Raw genomic sequence first — 17,898 nt, 5'->3', positions numbered from 1 at the left:
ACATCACAACAGGCAACAAAAACCTGGTAGAATAAGTGTCCAAACTTGAAACAAGCAAAAATAGTTTCACAGATATTTTTATTCAGTCTATCATTTTTGAACTGTCCAACCGACACAGTCACATGCTAGGATAGGTTGTAAGGCGCGCATAAGTTGAATTCCACTTGCTTAACAGAGCGTTCCGAAGTATAAACGTCCACCCGTGCCACTAATTCTGATGGATAGCGTGGAAACTCATTTGCGTGGGCAAGCCTCGCTTTCTGATACGATTACACCTTCATGCGAAATTCGTGGTATGATCATGAATAAGACACGAATGGTATTTCGACTGTGGGGATATTCTCCTTTATGGAGAATAGGTATCGGAACCAAAGTTACATTACAAAACTATAATTATTTTAAGAGTAGCCGTATGGGTTTCTACTACAAAAAGAGCAATTTACGAATCTTAACAATGAAATCCTAATTTGGTCAAATGAGTTATTTTGATACGAATTTTAACATCAATTGAAACTATGCATTCACAATGCGCAATCCGCACTGACGTCAGGCGGTTTTAAATGTTATTGTAGATGTAATAATGTTCGTGCGTCAGCGCATCCAGTATGCGATTAAAGCGGATGGTATAATCCGAAAGTTATCGACAAAAGTTTGTACGACTGCGTGTGGTCGATTGTGCAAGTATTTATTGTAAATAGGATGATGAAAAATTGGTTGTGTGTCATAGTATGTGTAAGGGAAAAATGATGGTGCAGAGCCATGATCATTCATCATACACAGTTATGAACAACAACACCACTTTACTTGAAGAATGGATTGGATGCTTTCATTCAGAGTTCTACTAGCGCTGCTTATACGTCTCACTTATCATTACAACCGTGAAGAAAGAAATCTTATTCATAAATCTCACCCGTACTTAACCTATGCACGGGCCGAGATGCGCGCTGCAACCGCAGTTAAGCGGGCATGAAATATTTATAGGCGAAACCAAGCCAGCAATTTTCGTTTAAATTACATTCCGTACGCTGCGCAGAGCTTAGAGCAACTTATAAGAGCACCCCTGATGGCTCTTATTGTGTTTACAAAAGGGTTTATGGACTATCGGAGGCCAAAGACGTTTGTTTACGTTTTGTCCTGCTGCTGAGCTTCCGGACAAACAATTTGCAGCCCCATGTTATGATCTCAATGTCGACGCTACGGATTTGAATGGTGGTTATTATGATCGCAATGTCGTTTCGGTATTATGCTGCTGCTGGTGAAAACTTGTTTTATGAATGCACAGTGTTTACTTACTCTCGAAATTTAGCGAGGTGGGAAATGCTAACTATCGGAAAACAAACAAAGAAACGTGAGACCCACCTTTACCGTGGCTGCCGGCTGATTACGGTCCAATGACCGTGAACGTATCACTGAACGGAGGTGACGAGTTGCTGCAGCATCCTCGGACGACGAGTCATGCATTCCCGATGACAAGTCTTCGCTCAGCCGTCGTCTCGCTTCGTAGAACGTCGCCTCGTCCTCGTCGGAGTAAATCGGTTCTTCATCGCTGGCGATAACTGTCCCGCTAGATGCTGCACTTTCACGCGAAACCGCAGAGTGGCGTTTCGCTTTCGCCTCTTCGGCCGCAAGGAGGTCACCGACCGCCGTGACGTAACTTGAGGTGGGGGTTCCGACAGAGCCGGAGTCCGAACCGTTGGCCTCGGCCTCGAAGAATGCATAATCGAGTTTGCAGTTGGCCGGCAGGGAATAACTCTTGTTAGAGGTGGCGTCGTAGGGGTCATTGTAATGCCGAGTTAAGGACGGGGTTCCGCGTGTTTCAGTACTCGGTGATAAAGCTGAAAGCTTTTTTACTACTGGAGCACTGTCCTCTTCCGTGGTACCGTAAAAGGCAGGCAACGTACTTTTCACCATAGCCTGGTACTTCTCCGGTTTCATTTTTAGCGGTTTTGCGAAGGAATCTTGCCGGTTTAACGACGGAGTACTTTCCAAAGCGTGTTCCGTTGCCTCCGAGAAAATATCAGCAATCGAGCAATTCTCCGAGATAGCTGGCGTGAGGTCAGATTCGGAAAGTTCCTTTAAGAAAGCAAATCGGTCGGTGCGCATTTTCATTGTATCTCGGTTGTATAGAAGAGAGGTTGGTCTCTAAAAAAAATACTTCTTTAAATTTACTATAAACCATAATAACATAATACAGTATACGCATGTTTATTGGAGTATTTGTTTAGTACACGATTTCAAGGTTAAAAAGCCATATCGTGAAATGTCAATACATAAAAAAGGTGTACCAAGAAACCAGAAAATGTTGTGTCTAATTTTGAACCAAATCTAAACGTGCTTGTGTGGTGCAGTCGAAATGGTCATGCTGCTTCATAAGGCAAAACGTTTTACATAGAGAATCAAACGCTATACAGGCACGGTATGTGATATTGTAAGGCATTCCACTGGACTTGCTAAATACACTGGGCGAAGTATTTTTAGCCAAGTTATGTAACAATGCGAATAACGAGGGTTAAATGATGTATAAAGTTTGAACTCATAAAGGTTTATGGCGCTGGTCATTCTTTTCCAACAATGTCCCTTCCTCGGACCTACACCCTGTGGAGAGCACGAATTATTCCCGTGACCTCCGGTCGCTTCTCTCCTACTGTCCACCACTATCCATTAATTATTAACTTTATTTAATTGCCCGGTTTATGACCACCGACATATTGCGCTTGCTTATTGGAACGCATTTTATTGCGTAAGCACAACCGCTAAATGGCAGGCACTCAATCGGTTGGATTAACTTTACGCGGTAATAAATATAAAGTGACCAACGAACCCACCAACAGAGCAAAGCTAACAAAGTAAATTTCGCATTTTAACATTTTTTCTGTGCTCTCCACGATTCTATATAGTAGGGTGGGAGAGATTTGGGTTTGATTCTATTTCTGTTAAAGTTGTCCCGTCTTCCATCACCCTACTATACATCTTAAACAACTGATTTAAACCTAAATTAAAACCAACTGCAAATTTTAAACGGAAGCATAGCAGTACTGGAAATACCAAAATATACACACGAGGGTATTTCTCAACCATAAGAATACATTTTGCGACATTTAAGCGGGCTAAGTACGTCAGACGTTCATTAATTCCTCGCGCGCACTAATCCGGCAGTCAGCCAGCAGCGGAGCCGACTTCGCTTAAGCTGCACGGGCTTCTTAATTAACTGATCTCAACCCAAAATACAATTTGTTTGAACTTAATCAGGGCGATGTCCACGAAGGGTTGGGCAGGAAACTGTGGTTGGTGAGTTTGTTGGGAGAGAAAGTGGTTTTGTTAACGCAGGAAATAGGTTGGGTCTCAGTCTCACATGTTCCGTTTTTTCATTCAAACCGACAGCGCACGTAAGGTTACAATATTTACTATTATTAGATTTTACTAAGCTTCATTAACTAATACGTATATACGTTTATGGTTTTAAAGATGTCGCATATACCGTTTAATATAGTAGGGTGGGGCAGATGGGGCACTTTTTCATTCGAATTTTTCGTCTCATTTGGTTAAAACAAAGAACATTCAAAAAATTATAAAACGGTATCCTCACGACTCTCAAAGACCGTTGTTAATTGTTTAATACACGGTCAGGATGTTTGTATATCATGTGCTGAAAGTGTCCCATCTGTCCCCACCCCGCTATATCTCTTTTATTCCTGATTAAATTTTAAACTGCAGTTGTAGTTAAATTTATAGGTGGTTTATATATTCTGTTAAACTTAGTATTGCCAGATACCATATATAATCGACTTAATGAACCAGTGTTTACATTAACCCTGTACCTAGTCCGTAAATCAAAGTCCGTAAAGAATGCGTTTAATTAATTGGTTTGTCGTCACCATAATACACTTTGGCAAATTGGTGCGCGTCTGCAAACACATGGCGAGCTCTGAACATATATACTTTGGGTTCACCTGCATGAAACAGTAAGGTAGCTTGTAACATACCTTCAATACAGTTACTGCGCTAGCATCGCTCTTGCATCTTGGGATAACTGGATTCATATCCAGTGTTAAGATTTCTGTGTTTCTTTCGACTGTTACGAAGGGATTTTCGGTTTTGGATTCAATTTTGTCCATTTCGACACTACTTTGAAATTCACCACAATCACTGTGAGTGATTGTATTTGTATTATCTTTTGGAATGTTAAGTTTGGTGTTATTGTTGGTAAGGTTGTGTTGTACAGGTTCCTTTGAGCAACAATTGGAATCCGAAAGCACAATCTCATCATTTAAAGGCATGTTAACATGTAGATCATGAATGGTGGAGTGGGCGGGCAACTTTAATTCAATACCCTGCTCACCGCTGATGAAGGTGTCGGGTGACTGATTGTCCTCCACAATAGGAGGTAGTGCGGTATGTTCCACAGCCGCCACATCAACTATCGCGGCAACCCCTTCACATGTGGTTACGTTTTCAAACTGAAGGCAAACATTATCGCAGAGCGATTTGACGCATTCTTTCACTGAATCTTGCCTTTCAAACTCGGGCTCGTAACATAAAGGTTGGGTTAGAGGAAAATGCGCTTGCTCGCAGTTTAGGGGCATTACATTTGAATCAGCAGATACGAGATAACCTTCCTCGTATCTCGACTTGTATTCGGTATCTGTACGTAAATTTTGCGGCACGTGATCCAGTTCAAACTCGCAGTCAAGCGATGCTTCATCTTGCGGAGTTTCACACGGCAGGGAAATGCTTAAACCAGATTTTAGACTATTAAGTTGAAACATCGGGTTATCGACACGACCAACAAGAACAGGGGGAGAAATTTCAGAATCGTGCTGATGTACAATGTTTTCAGGGACGGTTAAGCACACACCATCCTTCGCTTCAACCCCACAAATAACATCCAATATTTCGTTAAGTTTCTCTTTGACTTGAAGTTTATGATGAATGTCGACACCTATATTTGTCTCAGTCTGACATATCACGTTTATGGCGTGCCTTTCTGGTAAATCGCTTTCTGCTGGTACAACTTCGTTTTGCACGATAGGCAAAATCAACTCTTGTGTCTGGGACTCGTGGATAAGAGACTTATCCACTGTATCAAGCATTTCCAAAACAATATTCTGAATTGTTGCAGAGGATTCACTGCTAGCGTCTGTATCTGAATTACCGAGGCTGGAAACTGTTGAGGTACCGCTGGAGGTAGATGTCGACCGAGCTAGTTCATTGCAGCTAACCGAACTTTTTAATACATCCTTTTCGTTGTGAACTTCTGGCGGTGATTCAAAGTTCACGTCTGTATCGTCTACAAAGTTATCTAAAGGCATTGCGGCTTGAGCTTGAACTGAAGTGGCAGAGACTGTCTGTTCTTGAGGGACCTTTACTTCGCATTCTCCACAAACCTCGTGCACGCCGTTGCAAATTACCGCATCGCTGGCGTTCTTCAAGCTTTTTATATCGGGAGCTTCAGATTTTCGCTTACGGTCTTTTCGCGACTGATGCGGACGTATATCGAGTAGAAAAAGTGCAAGCGACGGGACTACGAGGTCAGATAGGTCGGCGGAGCGGCGGCAAAGCACCGAGCACGATTCTGCTGGAAGTAAAGTTCTCCATCTGTTGGTTACTTCCAGCGAACGCGGTCTCACCTTGCCTTCGTGAGGTTTGAACTGTTCCAACATGTGCCAAGAGTTCCTTCCGAAACGATGGGAATCGTATTCAGGAATGGAACGAACGTCCATAGTAAGACAACACCAGAATACAGCCTGCTAATGCAACATTACCTATAATTAGAATGACATTACACCTGTTAAAAGAAATAGAGACAAGGTAATTAAAGAAAGCGCTCGAAATTAGCACTCGTACACGGCGTACAGTGTATGCAGTAACAACACATTAGACTCGCAGCGAGTCACCGAGCTAATTCTGTCTCGCGGCGAAGAGCGACTGTGCTTACATTTTCAATTACGGTATGTGGAATACAGGAGAATATACACAGCAAACGCACGGCACTCAGCGAACTAAGCCTTATGTGCTGCCGGGGAACATTGAACGAGTGTTTATTATTTATCGAGCCCCGGGCAACCGATCATTTCCGCGATAAAATGAAACAAGTACAACATGGCGTCAGTGGTTGGCGTGGATAGATTTGTGTTAGCAGTGGCGCGAAGAAGCTAAAGTGGACGTGCTAAGGTCACCAACCTTTTCTATTATCAAGCCAGTTTCTAAACCGGGGTTACGCATTGAGATTTCCTTTCCATAAGAGCGTTAACTACCTTTTGTGACTGTTTTTTTTTTATTTCACTTTGTAAAAAAATGTCTCGATAAGTCGGTCACGGTTGAGCAGCAGCAGTCGCTGAGCTTGCATCTTACTGACCTTGTTTTCAAATACAGACCAGACACACAATCGTGAAAATTAAAAATACGTCGCTGTAGAATTCATTACTTTACATTATCATTAGCAAAATTAGTTTGCGCAAAGTTAAGAGCTAAAAAGTCGTTGCAAAATAAATGAAATGACGGATATCTTGACATATGTTATACATAACATTCAGGTGTAAACTCAAATCTGTTCAGCAGGTGTGAGTCGTGATTTTTGGATTGAAATCGTCGCCTTTGTCAAATTGCTGGTTGCTTCACTCGGCAGAACGGAATGTGAACCACAGCGCGAGAAGACGCAGTGTCTATAACCTTGCATTGGCCATAGTAGGGCCCGGCCAAATTGACGGACCCTGGGGGCGAGAATGACTGAACCAAACGCTGATGCATAACAGAATCATTATGCTTGGCGAGGGTAAATAGTATTAGCATAGCCGAGCGCAGGCTAAGCATGTATTTCTATTGAATGCAAGCATGTCTTGGACGCATATATAAATGCCCTTGGGTGCTGAGCGTTCGTACTGCAGCAAACACAATAACAATGATCAGTGTTATCTATGTTTACCGTGGATTCGCTATTCTTTCAAAGTCGCGATGTTTACGATAAAAGTACCGTAAGTACCTCATCAATAGTTTAGTAATACCACGGCGTCATTCACTGCTAAGCTTAACTGACAAACATTCCAGGTCCATTCACGCTAGGTCAAGCGGCAAGTGGTCCATTGTACGAAGTACAATCATTCACTCACCATTACCTTTCGACCAATGTCAGTTAATTCAAAAATACAAACCGTCAAAACTGTCGACGAAATTACCACTGGATACATAAATAAAATTTATCGAAACAGTACAGCTAAAAGTGAAACTGTAACCCCATGGTTTACTGTATTATAAAACCTCGACTGTATTTAAATTACTTTCTTGTATGCTGACAAATAATGCCAATTTCTTCATAATTAACTTGCTGTACGATCGGTATATAAATATATTGTACAATGCTGCGTCCATTACTGACCTTAATATAACGACATTCCTCGCGTGGTAGCAGTGGTACACCACACGAGTCAACTGGCTTCAGTTAAAATTGAATAAATCACGTCTCTTATCGCTCAGCAGACATTTCTTAATAACTTTTAAACAAGTTGCTGGTTTGGAGCTGTTGCGTCGAAGCGGAAAGCAAAAATTTGATTAAACCTCGCGGAGCCCGAGGCATAATTAACGCACATTAAATCTTCCAAGCACTTAACTTCCTGATTAAAAACTTCATTTCGTATAATCACCACTGCTTCGAGTAAAAACAAACACTTTAGTGTAATTATAATTGCAAGTTTACTTCGTCGAAGAATTTACTACTGAACCTGTATTGCCTGTTTTACGCTGAAGCGAACTGAGACATACAACAAGATACTGAGTTACAAAAGCCAGTTTGGGCCTAGTGGTTATTGCTCTATTCGGTGTGCTTCAATGAACGCGCGGTACGCAGACAAACCTGCGACGAAAGATGAGGGTTACACCTATATGGGGTATTTTTCTTAAACCTAAACAAGTTTACGTTCTCAGTCTTTCGAGGTTGGCAAGCACTGACCCTGACAATAACGTTGTGTGAGTCACGAACGCAAATAGACCGAAGTATCAAGTAACTGTTTCCTTTCAGTGACCTGTCATTGCAACGTTGAGTGGCTAGTTAAACTATGTGGTATCTAAACACTACAATACCTGGGGTATTTCCCATTACGGCTAACACTTTAAGCTCAAAATGAAATACAGTTAGGAAACATGGCGAAGATCCGACGCCGCGTGATTTTTCCTAACTACACTCATCAGTGAGAATACCTTACGATGTATGTTCGCACTGAGATATAGTTCGCGACATGACAATTACAAATCCTGCGAGCAAGAACGCGGGTCATTCGCCTTGTATGCTGACTACGAGCGATGATAGCTACATCAACAGGTAGCCTTTGTTGTTATTACTACGAGGTCTCGCGGACGGATGTATTGAATTCCGAAAAGACGGAGTAAGCACACACGAGAGAGCTCCAGCTATTTGACCGTTTCGCTCGTAAACAGCGCTTGGTCAGTTGGTTTGGTATTGAGGCCGTTCACCAACTCATTTCGAAGTAAATTTCTTTATGGCGCTAAATTCCTAAAGATGGTCGATGCTCGAATGACCGGTTAACGTTAACTGCTTTTGTTTAACTTCGGTATGCTGATGGTTTTACATTTCACTTACCTATTCATTAGGTTGCTGTAGTAAACAGAAACTTAGGAGGTGATACATCTGTGTTAGTTTATAAATCCGAGAGTGTGTATTCCTCAAAGAAGTGATGAAATGTATCTTTATCACGTTGTATTTTTGGCTTGTGTTTTCAGTAAAACGAACTAAGCCTTAAAATGAAAAATATTACAATAAATATGTAGAATAGGAACGTAAATTTGGCTGAACCTGTTAATCACGAAGACTTGTTTAGCTACAGCGCGACCGTGTGGTAGAGATCTCTGATTTGGTTCACCGCATGGTGCTGCTGGCGTTTACCTAAATAAAAAATAAAGTTATATTGACTCAAAATTGAAACATTCATTGCAATAATACACACACACACACACATACAGTGGCTCAGTCAGAAAAAAATAAGGGGGGGGGAGGGTAAATCAAAAAATATTCTCTGTACATATGTTACATTAACAAATATGGCAGAGACTTTGCTCGCATTGTAGTAGAGTGCCCGGGGGTTAAAAGGGGACACTTTCTATTCATTTTTTCGTCCCATTTAGCAGTAAACAAAGATCATTCAAGGAATTATAAAACCATAACCTCATGATATATACAGTAGTTAATTATTTAAAATACAATCAGGATATTTGAATATTATGTTCTAAAGATGTTCCATCTTCCGACACCCTACCTACGCGGCTTTTGTTAATTCGCAAACAATCGATCAGGGAATATAGGATTTAGTTGCTTAGTGTATCCCATCTTACCCCACAGTACACTTGTTATAAAATGTCATATTAACTACAGAGTGATTCTAATTTAAATCATGTTTAAAAACCTTACTTCAACCTAACAAAACACGATTTACTTGCATAGCGGGTAAGCACAACGATATCTGTAAACTAACGAAAGTATACACAATACGCGTTGACTGTACTCTACTTTTAGTCGTTCACATAAACAATACCACAATGTATAAACAATATGTTATCATTTAAAATAGGAAGTTATATACCTTTCTGGTATCATACGCATTATAGCATTTTAAATAGGCCAGCCATAGTGTGTTAAAAAAGGCGAAACACATGACGTACAAAAAAGATAAGCAAACGATCATTGTTCTGTAAAATCTGAAAGCGAAAATAGGTTCTGGAAAACATATATTCAAAATAGAGAATAAAAAAATGTAGATAAGCACATAGAAGAAAAATCGTAATAGACTTCTTGTGTTAGCATTCGTAAGCTATAAAGTTTTTAAGATATATTTTGTGGTCTGTGACCTCTGGCTCATGCATATTATAATTTGTTTGATTTCTCAGTATGAGTGTACATAATTCCTCAATCAAACTACGGAAAGAGGATCGTTGTTTATTTTACTGTGTATACTCTCGGCGGGAGTTCCAGATTGTGCGAAAAATCCGTTCCCGAGTGGTGCTGTTTTGGAAACCGATTTTTTTTATATATATAGTAGGGTGGGGAAAGATAGAACACCTTTAGCATATTATATATAAATATTCTAATCGTGTTTTAAACAATCAACAAAGGCATATGGGAGTCGTGAGGATACGGTTTTGTTCTTTGTTTACCACCAAATAGGAAGAGAAATAAAGTGAAAAGCTGTCCCATCTCCCCCCACCCAACTACATGCAAATATTCATAAAACGGACCGTGTTACAAATATCAGGTGTGACAGAATCGCAGTCATTATAAATAATAGTGTTTGTGACACAATTAAAGGCTCACCTTGACTTACTATTACTAAGTGAAAGCAACAAATATTCCACAATATGCAAGCGAAGGTAACGCCAGTTCAGCAGAATGAATTATGCAGAGCTGTATTGGAGGAATGTAGTTGAATGATAAAGAGAGTTCTAATTTATATAATCCTTGATCGCATGCGCTTTAAAGTTGAAGTATCATACGCTATGTTGCTGGTGGTAATATCCGCCGCACGAGATGTAAACACCAATATGACAAATCTGTCGACTCTTCTTGCCGTAATCGCATTGGCCACTTAAAGCTTTCTTGTTGCACTAAACACACGCGAGCGATTTATGCTCGCAATAAAACCAAATTGCTAGAAGAACATTTGCACTTTGTGTGAGAACAGGGCGTCAAACGGTTTCGTAGTAACAAGGCATAGAATAGGCTGCATTGCTTGTAAGTTAGGATGATGTTTATTTATAAACAGATCGGATGATTCATGCATTTTTACTGGCAACAGTGCGTCCCAAGTAAAAATGTTGTGTCGGTTTAAAGAATTAAGGAAGTTTAAGTACGTCTTAAACGGCATTTTCTTTTACATATTACCGTTGTATTCATTTGATTTATTTCACTGATTGTACTTTATTTGATTCGAGACTTTATGGTCAAATTATAGGAGATAAAATGAAATGTTTCGGCAATTAATAAATAGTACGTTAGGTGACCGCCAACTCCGTCCCCATTTCGCTTGGTCTCCATTGTAAAAGATAGGCACACAGTGGATTTAGGATGTTTTAGCTGTTTATTTTAAAAAGTACATCAACTATTCCAGTTTATTAGGCCAGTTTAGTTATTTGGTACGTTAACGCTTACTGTTTTGCGCTTGTTTAGGAAATTTAATTAATTACTAAATTTAATTAAAAACGTTTAAACTAACGGTTTGTTATAAATATATATATATTTTTTGGATATAGTTATTTTTTCCTATAACTTTAAATTAGGTCAAAAACGAGGAGAAACTACATAAAACGCCCTGGATTGCATTGACTACAATAGTAAACGGGAACGACTCGCGGAAAAGGAGAGTGTATCAGCTTTCTCCTTTATCGACATTGAAGATGCGCGTTCTATTCTTATTATTATTATTTCTGTGGTTTCAATGTAGTAGATGTGAGAATACACTGTAAGACAATACGTTGCGCTATTTTACATGCAAATTCATAAAATTGTTGTTCGCAAAACAAATGCACGATGTCAAGAAATGTCTGGGAAAACTCATTTTATTATCTGACAAGGTGTGTACGGAATGCAGAAGCTAGCAGAAGTCATTACACGTTTAGCAAAAGCAAATGTTTATGTTTACATACGTAAATATAACTTGTTTACCAAACGATGCTCAAGAAAACAGCTGTCAGTTAGCAATATTACAGCGTCGTACGTTGTGTTCAACCTGACAGTGATCGACATGCTTGTTTTGTACGTTTTGAAGGACTTCGCGCCACGAGTGGTAAACAGAATCTGTGTACAGGATAGCTTAGTTCATTGTCCTGAGCATAACACACGGTGAGAGAGAATGCCAAATGAAAAAGGTCGGCAAAATAGTATATACGATCGACGGAACCCAAATACAAGTCACTTCAGATACCGCGAGGTCATGTCAGGTTAAAATTGTGATGTTTCCTGCGCAAGTGGCCAGGCGACACCGAGCTGGATATATATTATCCCTGATGAAATACGAGAGAAAGGTAAAGGCTAAAGGTCGACATTTTCTCTTTGTTTTACAGCAGCGCTTTAGGCCATTCAAGTCAGCTGGTGAATCAAAATAGCTATAGCAGGCGAAAACTGAAACTTATAAAATCTGCGACCTTCGTGGTAACAAAGGTTACGATTACCAATCCAGCAACATGATTGACTTTGATTTGGTACTGAAAGAGATTGGATATTTTGGAAGATACCAACTGTTTCTCATCTGCGCTGCTCTGTGGTCCATGGTACCTATTGCATGCAATCTGTCCGGCGTCGTTTTTCTCGGTAAACAAAACATATTATCGTCAATGACTTTGCTGTAGTATATGATAACACTCACGTAATGTTTAGCTTTCCTGTTTACTTTTGATAAGGCTGTTGTCAAGCTAACGAACACTCGTGGAATTCCCAATAAAGTTTAAAGAATTTCCTTTTTGTTTGTGAATTCTTTAATTTACAACCTGTTTTAGATTTTAAAGGTTTTTAATTTCAATTTATATTAACGTGTGACGCTTTATACTGCCTTACGACAACCAAAACTATTCTATTTTTAGCTTATCAAGCAGAACATCGCTGTTCCGTGCAAGGTTTGGATCAAATTATCGAAGAATCAAACACAAGTAATCAGCTGAAACAACTTTTCATTCCAAAAATAGACAATGTAAGTTGAAACGAGTTTTAGTTGTTACATTGCAGTACGTATTTACTTAAAACATGTTTATAATGTTTCCCTGTATTAAAGGGTATGGTAAAACTGACATGCTTTAAATATAATAAAGTTTCTAGGCCTTAAACCCCATTGATTTGCAAGTGATAAATGTAATATACCGAAGCGCGTTTGAATGCCGCGTGTTTTATGTGTTTGCTGAACAGCCGACTAAACCTAATTAGTAAGCTATGTTCTGGGTAATGAGGATGCTGGTGCGTCATATAACTTACAGTATGGTATATTTAAGCACACTCAACCATCACATATTTCAACGGTTCAAGAGCCACTTATGACGAGGGGTCAGTGTGAACGTGGCTTAACCATCCGTATCGAACCTTTGGAGTGGTGTCTGTTAGGTTTACTTTTAAACCACAAGATTGGGAAACTTGAAGTGCTGGTTCGGTACACACATGCGGTGTATAAACAAGCAACCAAAAGTGGTTTTAATCTAAGCCACGTCACAAAATATTTAAACCCAAAGATATAACTGTTTTGCCATTCAAGTTTTTCTTAGCAGTAAAATGATAAACAAACACATATCTAAATAGATCGTATGTCCTATTTAGAGTTACAGCAAATGCGAAAGATTCGTTTACGAGTTCAGCGGTGGCCAATCGAATGAAAGTTTCACAGAAAGAATCAAATGTAGCAACCGTACAAAGGAATGTCTCAATGCAACCATATCTGCTATTACTAATGCGACAAAAACTGCTGACGACTGCAATGGCCATTATTATTACGATCGAAGTGTTTTCAAGGAAACTATTACAACAGAGGTAAATGAATTCCGAAGTTTGTCTACGGCAGACGCGCCGCGTCAGCAAGTTATATTGAGAAAGTCTTTCGTCATGTTCTGAAATGATAACTGCGTCTACGTGTGCAGCTGTTGTGAATTGCGCTGTCTAAGTCGAAAATGCTTTATTAGCATGAATTTTGTGGCCTACCTCTACAATATGTGTAAGCTATTATTTGTTTTTTTTTTTAGTGGAATCTGGTGTGTCAGAGAGAAAGTCTCAGTTCACTGTCAACAGCCATCTTCTGCCTTGGGATGTTGTTGGGTTCAGTGGTGGGGGGAAACATCGCCGACCGGTAATTAACATTGCCGTAATTTTTTTTGTAATTTAAGACTTGTAATACAGACTCAAAAAGCGTCCCATCTTACCCCGCTCCACTCTTTGTAGCTTAAAATCATGCGTGTTGTTGCATTGATAGATACGGTCGTATCAGGACAATGGCAGTAGCTACAGCATTGAACGCAATAGTGGCAAGTTGCTGCTCCTTCAGTCCGAATTTCCTCAGTTTCATCATAATGCGCTTTATTGTGGGTGGATCTTCAATCGCAACGTTGGTCGCTATGTCCGTTTATAGTAAGGTTTTGGTGTGAATTTAATATTATATGTAATTATTAAATAATGAAACAGGAGGTCCGCAACTCGGCGGGGATAACGAGCGTGCTGACTCTCCGAAATGGCCCTGGAAAGGTGCACAGCAGGTGCCGAATTGTACACACCTTCTATTTATATTCTTTCAAACTTGTATGTGGTTGTTAGGCGAGGCAAGGTTATCCAAGAAAGATAAAAGAAAAGCAAAATTAAATTAAATTTAGATGAGTTTAGCACACTTTACATCGCTCAGATTAGTACAGCTGGAACTTAGTTAATACTTACTGACACAGTACTGAATTCAGTAAATCAGTTGCAGGTAAGAGCTATTATAATTACATAAAGACGATAGTTAACGATCACGTTTTCAACTCAGACGTAAATGTACTCAGTGACACAGTACACAGATAAGCACTTATGTAACGCAGCAACCAAAGTCTAATCGAAATTTATTTCACAGTTGCTTAGAAATGGGTCAAGTCACTTTGCTTAAACGCCTTTACATTACAGCTGTAGAAATAGTCGGCGCACCATACCGTGCTATGGTCGGGTTGCAACTTGGTGTTTGGTCCGGGTTTGGCTACATGACGCTTTCCATTTTGGGATATTTTTTCCGACATTGGAGGACCTTGGAACTTTCCCTTGGCTTGTTGTTCTTGCCTTTCTTATTTATCGCACCCTTCATGCCAGAATCACCGAGGTTTGTTCGATTTAATATCTCACATTCCCGCCTATAATTAACTCGACAAAAAACGCCGTTCATTATTTGGGGTTCAATCAATGCTCAGTAGAAACGACCAAACTTTTACAACATACATATTTCTCGGTCGTGTGTCAAGTCTCACCTGACACTTTCTTTAGTCACGTTTTGCTTGCGACATCCAGGTTGCTGTTCACACAAGGAAAAGTTGACTGTGCAAAGGAAGTATGCAGGAAAATGGCGAAGAGAAACGGCAGAACACTGAATGAAAACGTTTGGGAACGCGCAGAGATAGACGACTGCGAGAAGGTGGGCAACTGTATGTAAACATGGTGTCTATTGATATTTTTGTTGTGCAGAAACATGAGGATTTCTCACCACTGATGTTGTGCATGAAGCCGCGAATGGTTCTACTGCTTGTGGTGATGACGTTTCAATGGTTCATAAATAGGTATTTCTGACCACAGTAATCTTCAAGTGGTAGTGTGGGGGAAGATGGGACACTTTTAGTACATAATATCCAAATATCCTGATCGTGTTTTAACCGATTAACAACGGTCTATGAAAGTCGTGAGAATACGATTTTACAATTCAATGAATGTCCTTTATTTACTGCTAAATGGAACGAGAAGATGGACTATAAAGGTGTCCCATCTTTTCCCACCCTACTATATGTAAATACAAACATCATTTTCTTTGCTTAGCATGTGTCTATTACTTATATACTTCGCAATATAATGAACTAACATTCGGCAGTTTTTTAACGAACTAGTATTGTTTGGGCAGATACGTGTTTTACCCATGTTAATTTAATCTATTCTTTCAATAATGTTCATTCTTCTGACTGCAAGTTGTAATAACTTGTTTTTGAACGCGCAGCCTTGTGTTCTTCTGTTTATCTTTCAACGTTGGAAGCTGGGCAGGAAATCCTTTTCTTAACAACGCGCTGAGTGGATTGGTTGAATCTATTGCTTGCATTCTTGTTGTTCCATTCATCCACAAGTTCGGGCGAGCAAAAACTGTTGTTATAGCGCTGGTGATATCTGGCAGTCTACTGATTATCAATGAAGTGTTGAAGTTTGCATTCAAAGACAGTACAGGTATAGGTGTGAGCTGACCGCGAGAAATTATTATCACAGTCGAAATTGTTACCACAGCTTTACCTGCACAGACTGCTTTGAATGTTTTATAACCATTTACTGTTTACTTGCATATCCCTGTACAGTGTCTATTGGTGATCATTGTTAAAATTTTTCAATGCATTGCTTATTTTAAGGAGTTGGGCGTTTAAAACTGCTGTTATTTTACGAAAAGTTTTGTTTTCAGGTATTGGCACAGCTGAAGTGGTTATTCTGCTGATTGCAAAATTCACAATCAGCGGTTCGTTTAACATGTTGTTTCTGTATACTGCCGAACTGTATCCTACGCACATCCGGTGAGTCTTGTTTTGCAAACACCAAGACTGCGAAATGATGCAATGCAAGCATACGTATCATACCACAACTGCATAGCTAATTTGCATATTGTACTTGCAGAAACACAGCCCTTGGTGTGACGTCAGCTGGTGCGAGAATGGCAAGCATTATCGCGCCTTTTCTGCTTCAAACTCAAAGCAAAGTACCTTGGATTTTGCCGGTAAATCATTTGTGCATTTCAAGTCATTGCAGTACGGATTTTTTGCAATTTTAAATGCGTTACAACAGTATACTTTCTCGATTACTTTTATGGTAAACACAAACGTATTGTAAGTGACGCCATGGGAAAGTCAAAACAAGCTTACGTTTATTTTACATGAACAGCAATTTTAACCGAAGTAGAACCGATTTTCGCTTTACGTTACACAAACAATAAAATAGTCCCAGCATTAAATAGCAACGAGGTCATATAACTAACCGAGGTACCTTTGCTGTATCCATAGGTTGTTTTAGGTTTGGTGTGCTTTCTTTCCGCTGTGATGGCTTCCAGATGCCCAGAGACGAACGGAATGTCAATGCTTTGTACAATGGCAGATGCTCAGCATTTCTATAAAATGCACAGGAAAATGAGCAAAGAATATAAACTAGCGTGAGTGTTTTACGATTGTAAATAACTTTGTTGATGAGAAATTTGTAATATAGTAGGGAAGGGAGAGATGGTAGCCTACACCTTTTTATTTTGTTTTCTCGTAGGCCTACCATTTGGTGGTAAACAAAAAAAAAATTATTAAACTAAATCCCCACGACTCTCATATAGATCCTTGTTAATTGTTTAAAGTGCGATCAGGATAATATGTCTAAAAGGTGTCCTGTCTTGCCCAACATTACTATACAGTAACAATACTCAATTATAAAACATTAAAATGAATCCGTTGCTTAACAAAAAATGCATCGACTGTTTCTGATTTTATGCCTATAGTCCATATACATTTTGGTAGCAAACAAAAAAACATTCAGGGAATTATAAAACCTTGTCTTTGCGACTTTCATAGACCATTGTTAATTGTTTAAAACACGATCAGAATAGTTATATATTTCGTCCCCCTCCCACTATACTATTCAATAAGCGGATGTTATTCATTAGTTACGCATTGCAGGCTTAACAACAATAACAAAAAGAAGTTTGTCATGCCGGTTGATGGCGTTCCGAAGTCAGCACCGCTAATAACTGAAGAAATTTCAATTTAAACTTGCCCACACGTATTGAGCTAGTCTCATCACAGGCCTAATGCTTATACACGGCACTTACCTTTCGTTGTGGGTCTAAAGTACATTGCAGCCAAAGCTTTCGATACTATGCATTCGCTTTATGAATTTTCGTACAACGCCACATTGCACCGTGGAGCGTTTTTAACCTGTAACAAACGATTGTATTTAGTGAAATAGCAATTTGTCTTTATCATGTACTATATTAGAACAAGTTACCTTCTTTTATGACATGTACCACTTAAATAACTTTCGAAACGTGCCTCTTACTACCCTTGCAGCTGAAAGCATATACAAAACGAAAGAGATGTAGAATAAAAAAAAAACTAGACAAAAAGCTCTAACATGTGATAGCTGCACAAAATATTTAATTGAAAAAAAAACGTTCAATTTTTTTGACAGAA

General features: G+C 39.4%; 2 protein-coding genes across 2 annotated transcripts in view; one reads left to right on the top strand and one right to left on the bottom strand.

The window, feature by feature from the left end:
• The window catches only part of LOC149739988 (uncharacterized), a 47,042-nt gene extending 41,322 nt beyond the window's left edge, over positions 1–5,720 (bottom strand). The window contains exons 1-2 of the mRNA XM_089894176.1: positions 3,984–5,720; positions 1,360–2,142 (exon numbers count right to left, since the gene is read on the bottom strand). Of these exons, the coding sequence (XP_089750302.1) occupies positions 1,360–2,142; positions 3,984–5,720 (2,520 nt within the window). The remainder of the gene's footprint in view (positions 1–1,359; positions 2,143–3,983) is intronic.
• A 6,333-nt stretch (positions 5,721–12,053) lies between these two features.
• Positions 12,054–17,798, top strand: LOC149739987 (organic cation transporter protein-like). Its single transcript, XM_089873337.1, has 13 exons — positions 12,054–12,307; positions 12,577–12,683; positions 13,298–13,507; positions 13,717–13,820; positions 13,944–14,098; positions 14,624–14,813; positions 14,999–15,122; positions 15,173–15,264; positions 15,693–15,913; positions 16,140–16,248; positions 16,349–16,448; positions 16,732–16,877; positions 17,386–17,798. The coding sequence occupies exons 1-13, from the start codon at positions 12,181–12,183 to the stop codon at positions 17,474–17,476; spliced, it is 1,776 nt and encodes a 591-aa protein (XP_089729463.1). The 5' UTR covers positions 12,054–12,180; the 3' UTR covers positions 17,477–17,798.
• Positions 17,799–17,898: the final 100 nt, after the last annotated feature.

Source organism: Ciona robusta, chromosome 2, assembly GCF_009617815.1.
Source record: "Ciona robusta chromosome 2, ASM961781v2".
NCBI classification, from domain to species: Eukaryota; Metazoa; Chordata; class Ascidiacea; order Phlebobranchia; family Cionidae; genus Ciona; species Ciona robusta.
This window is presented reverse-complemented; position numbering and strand designations above follow the sequence as displayed.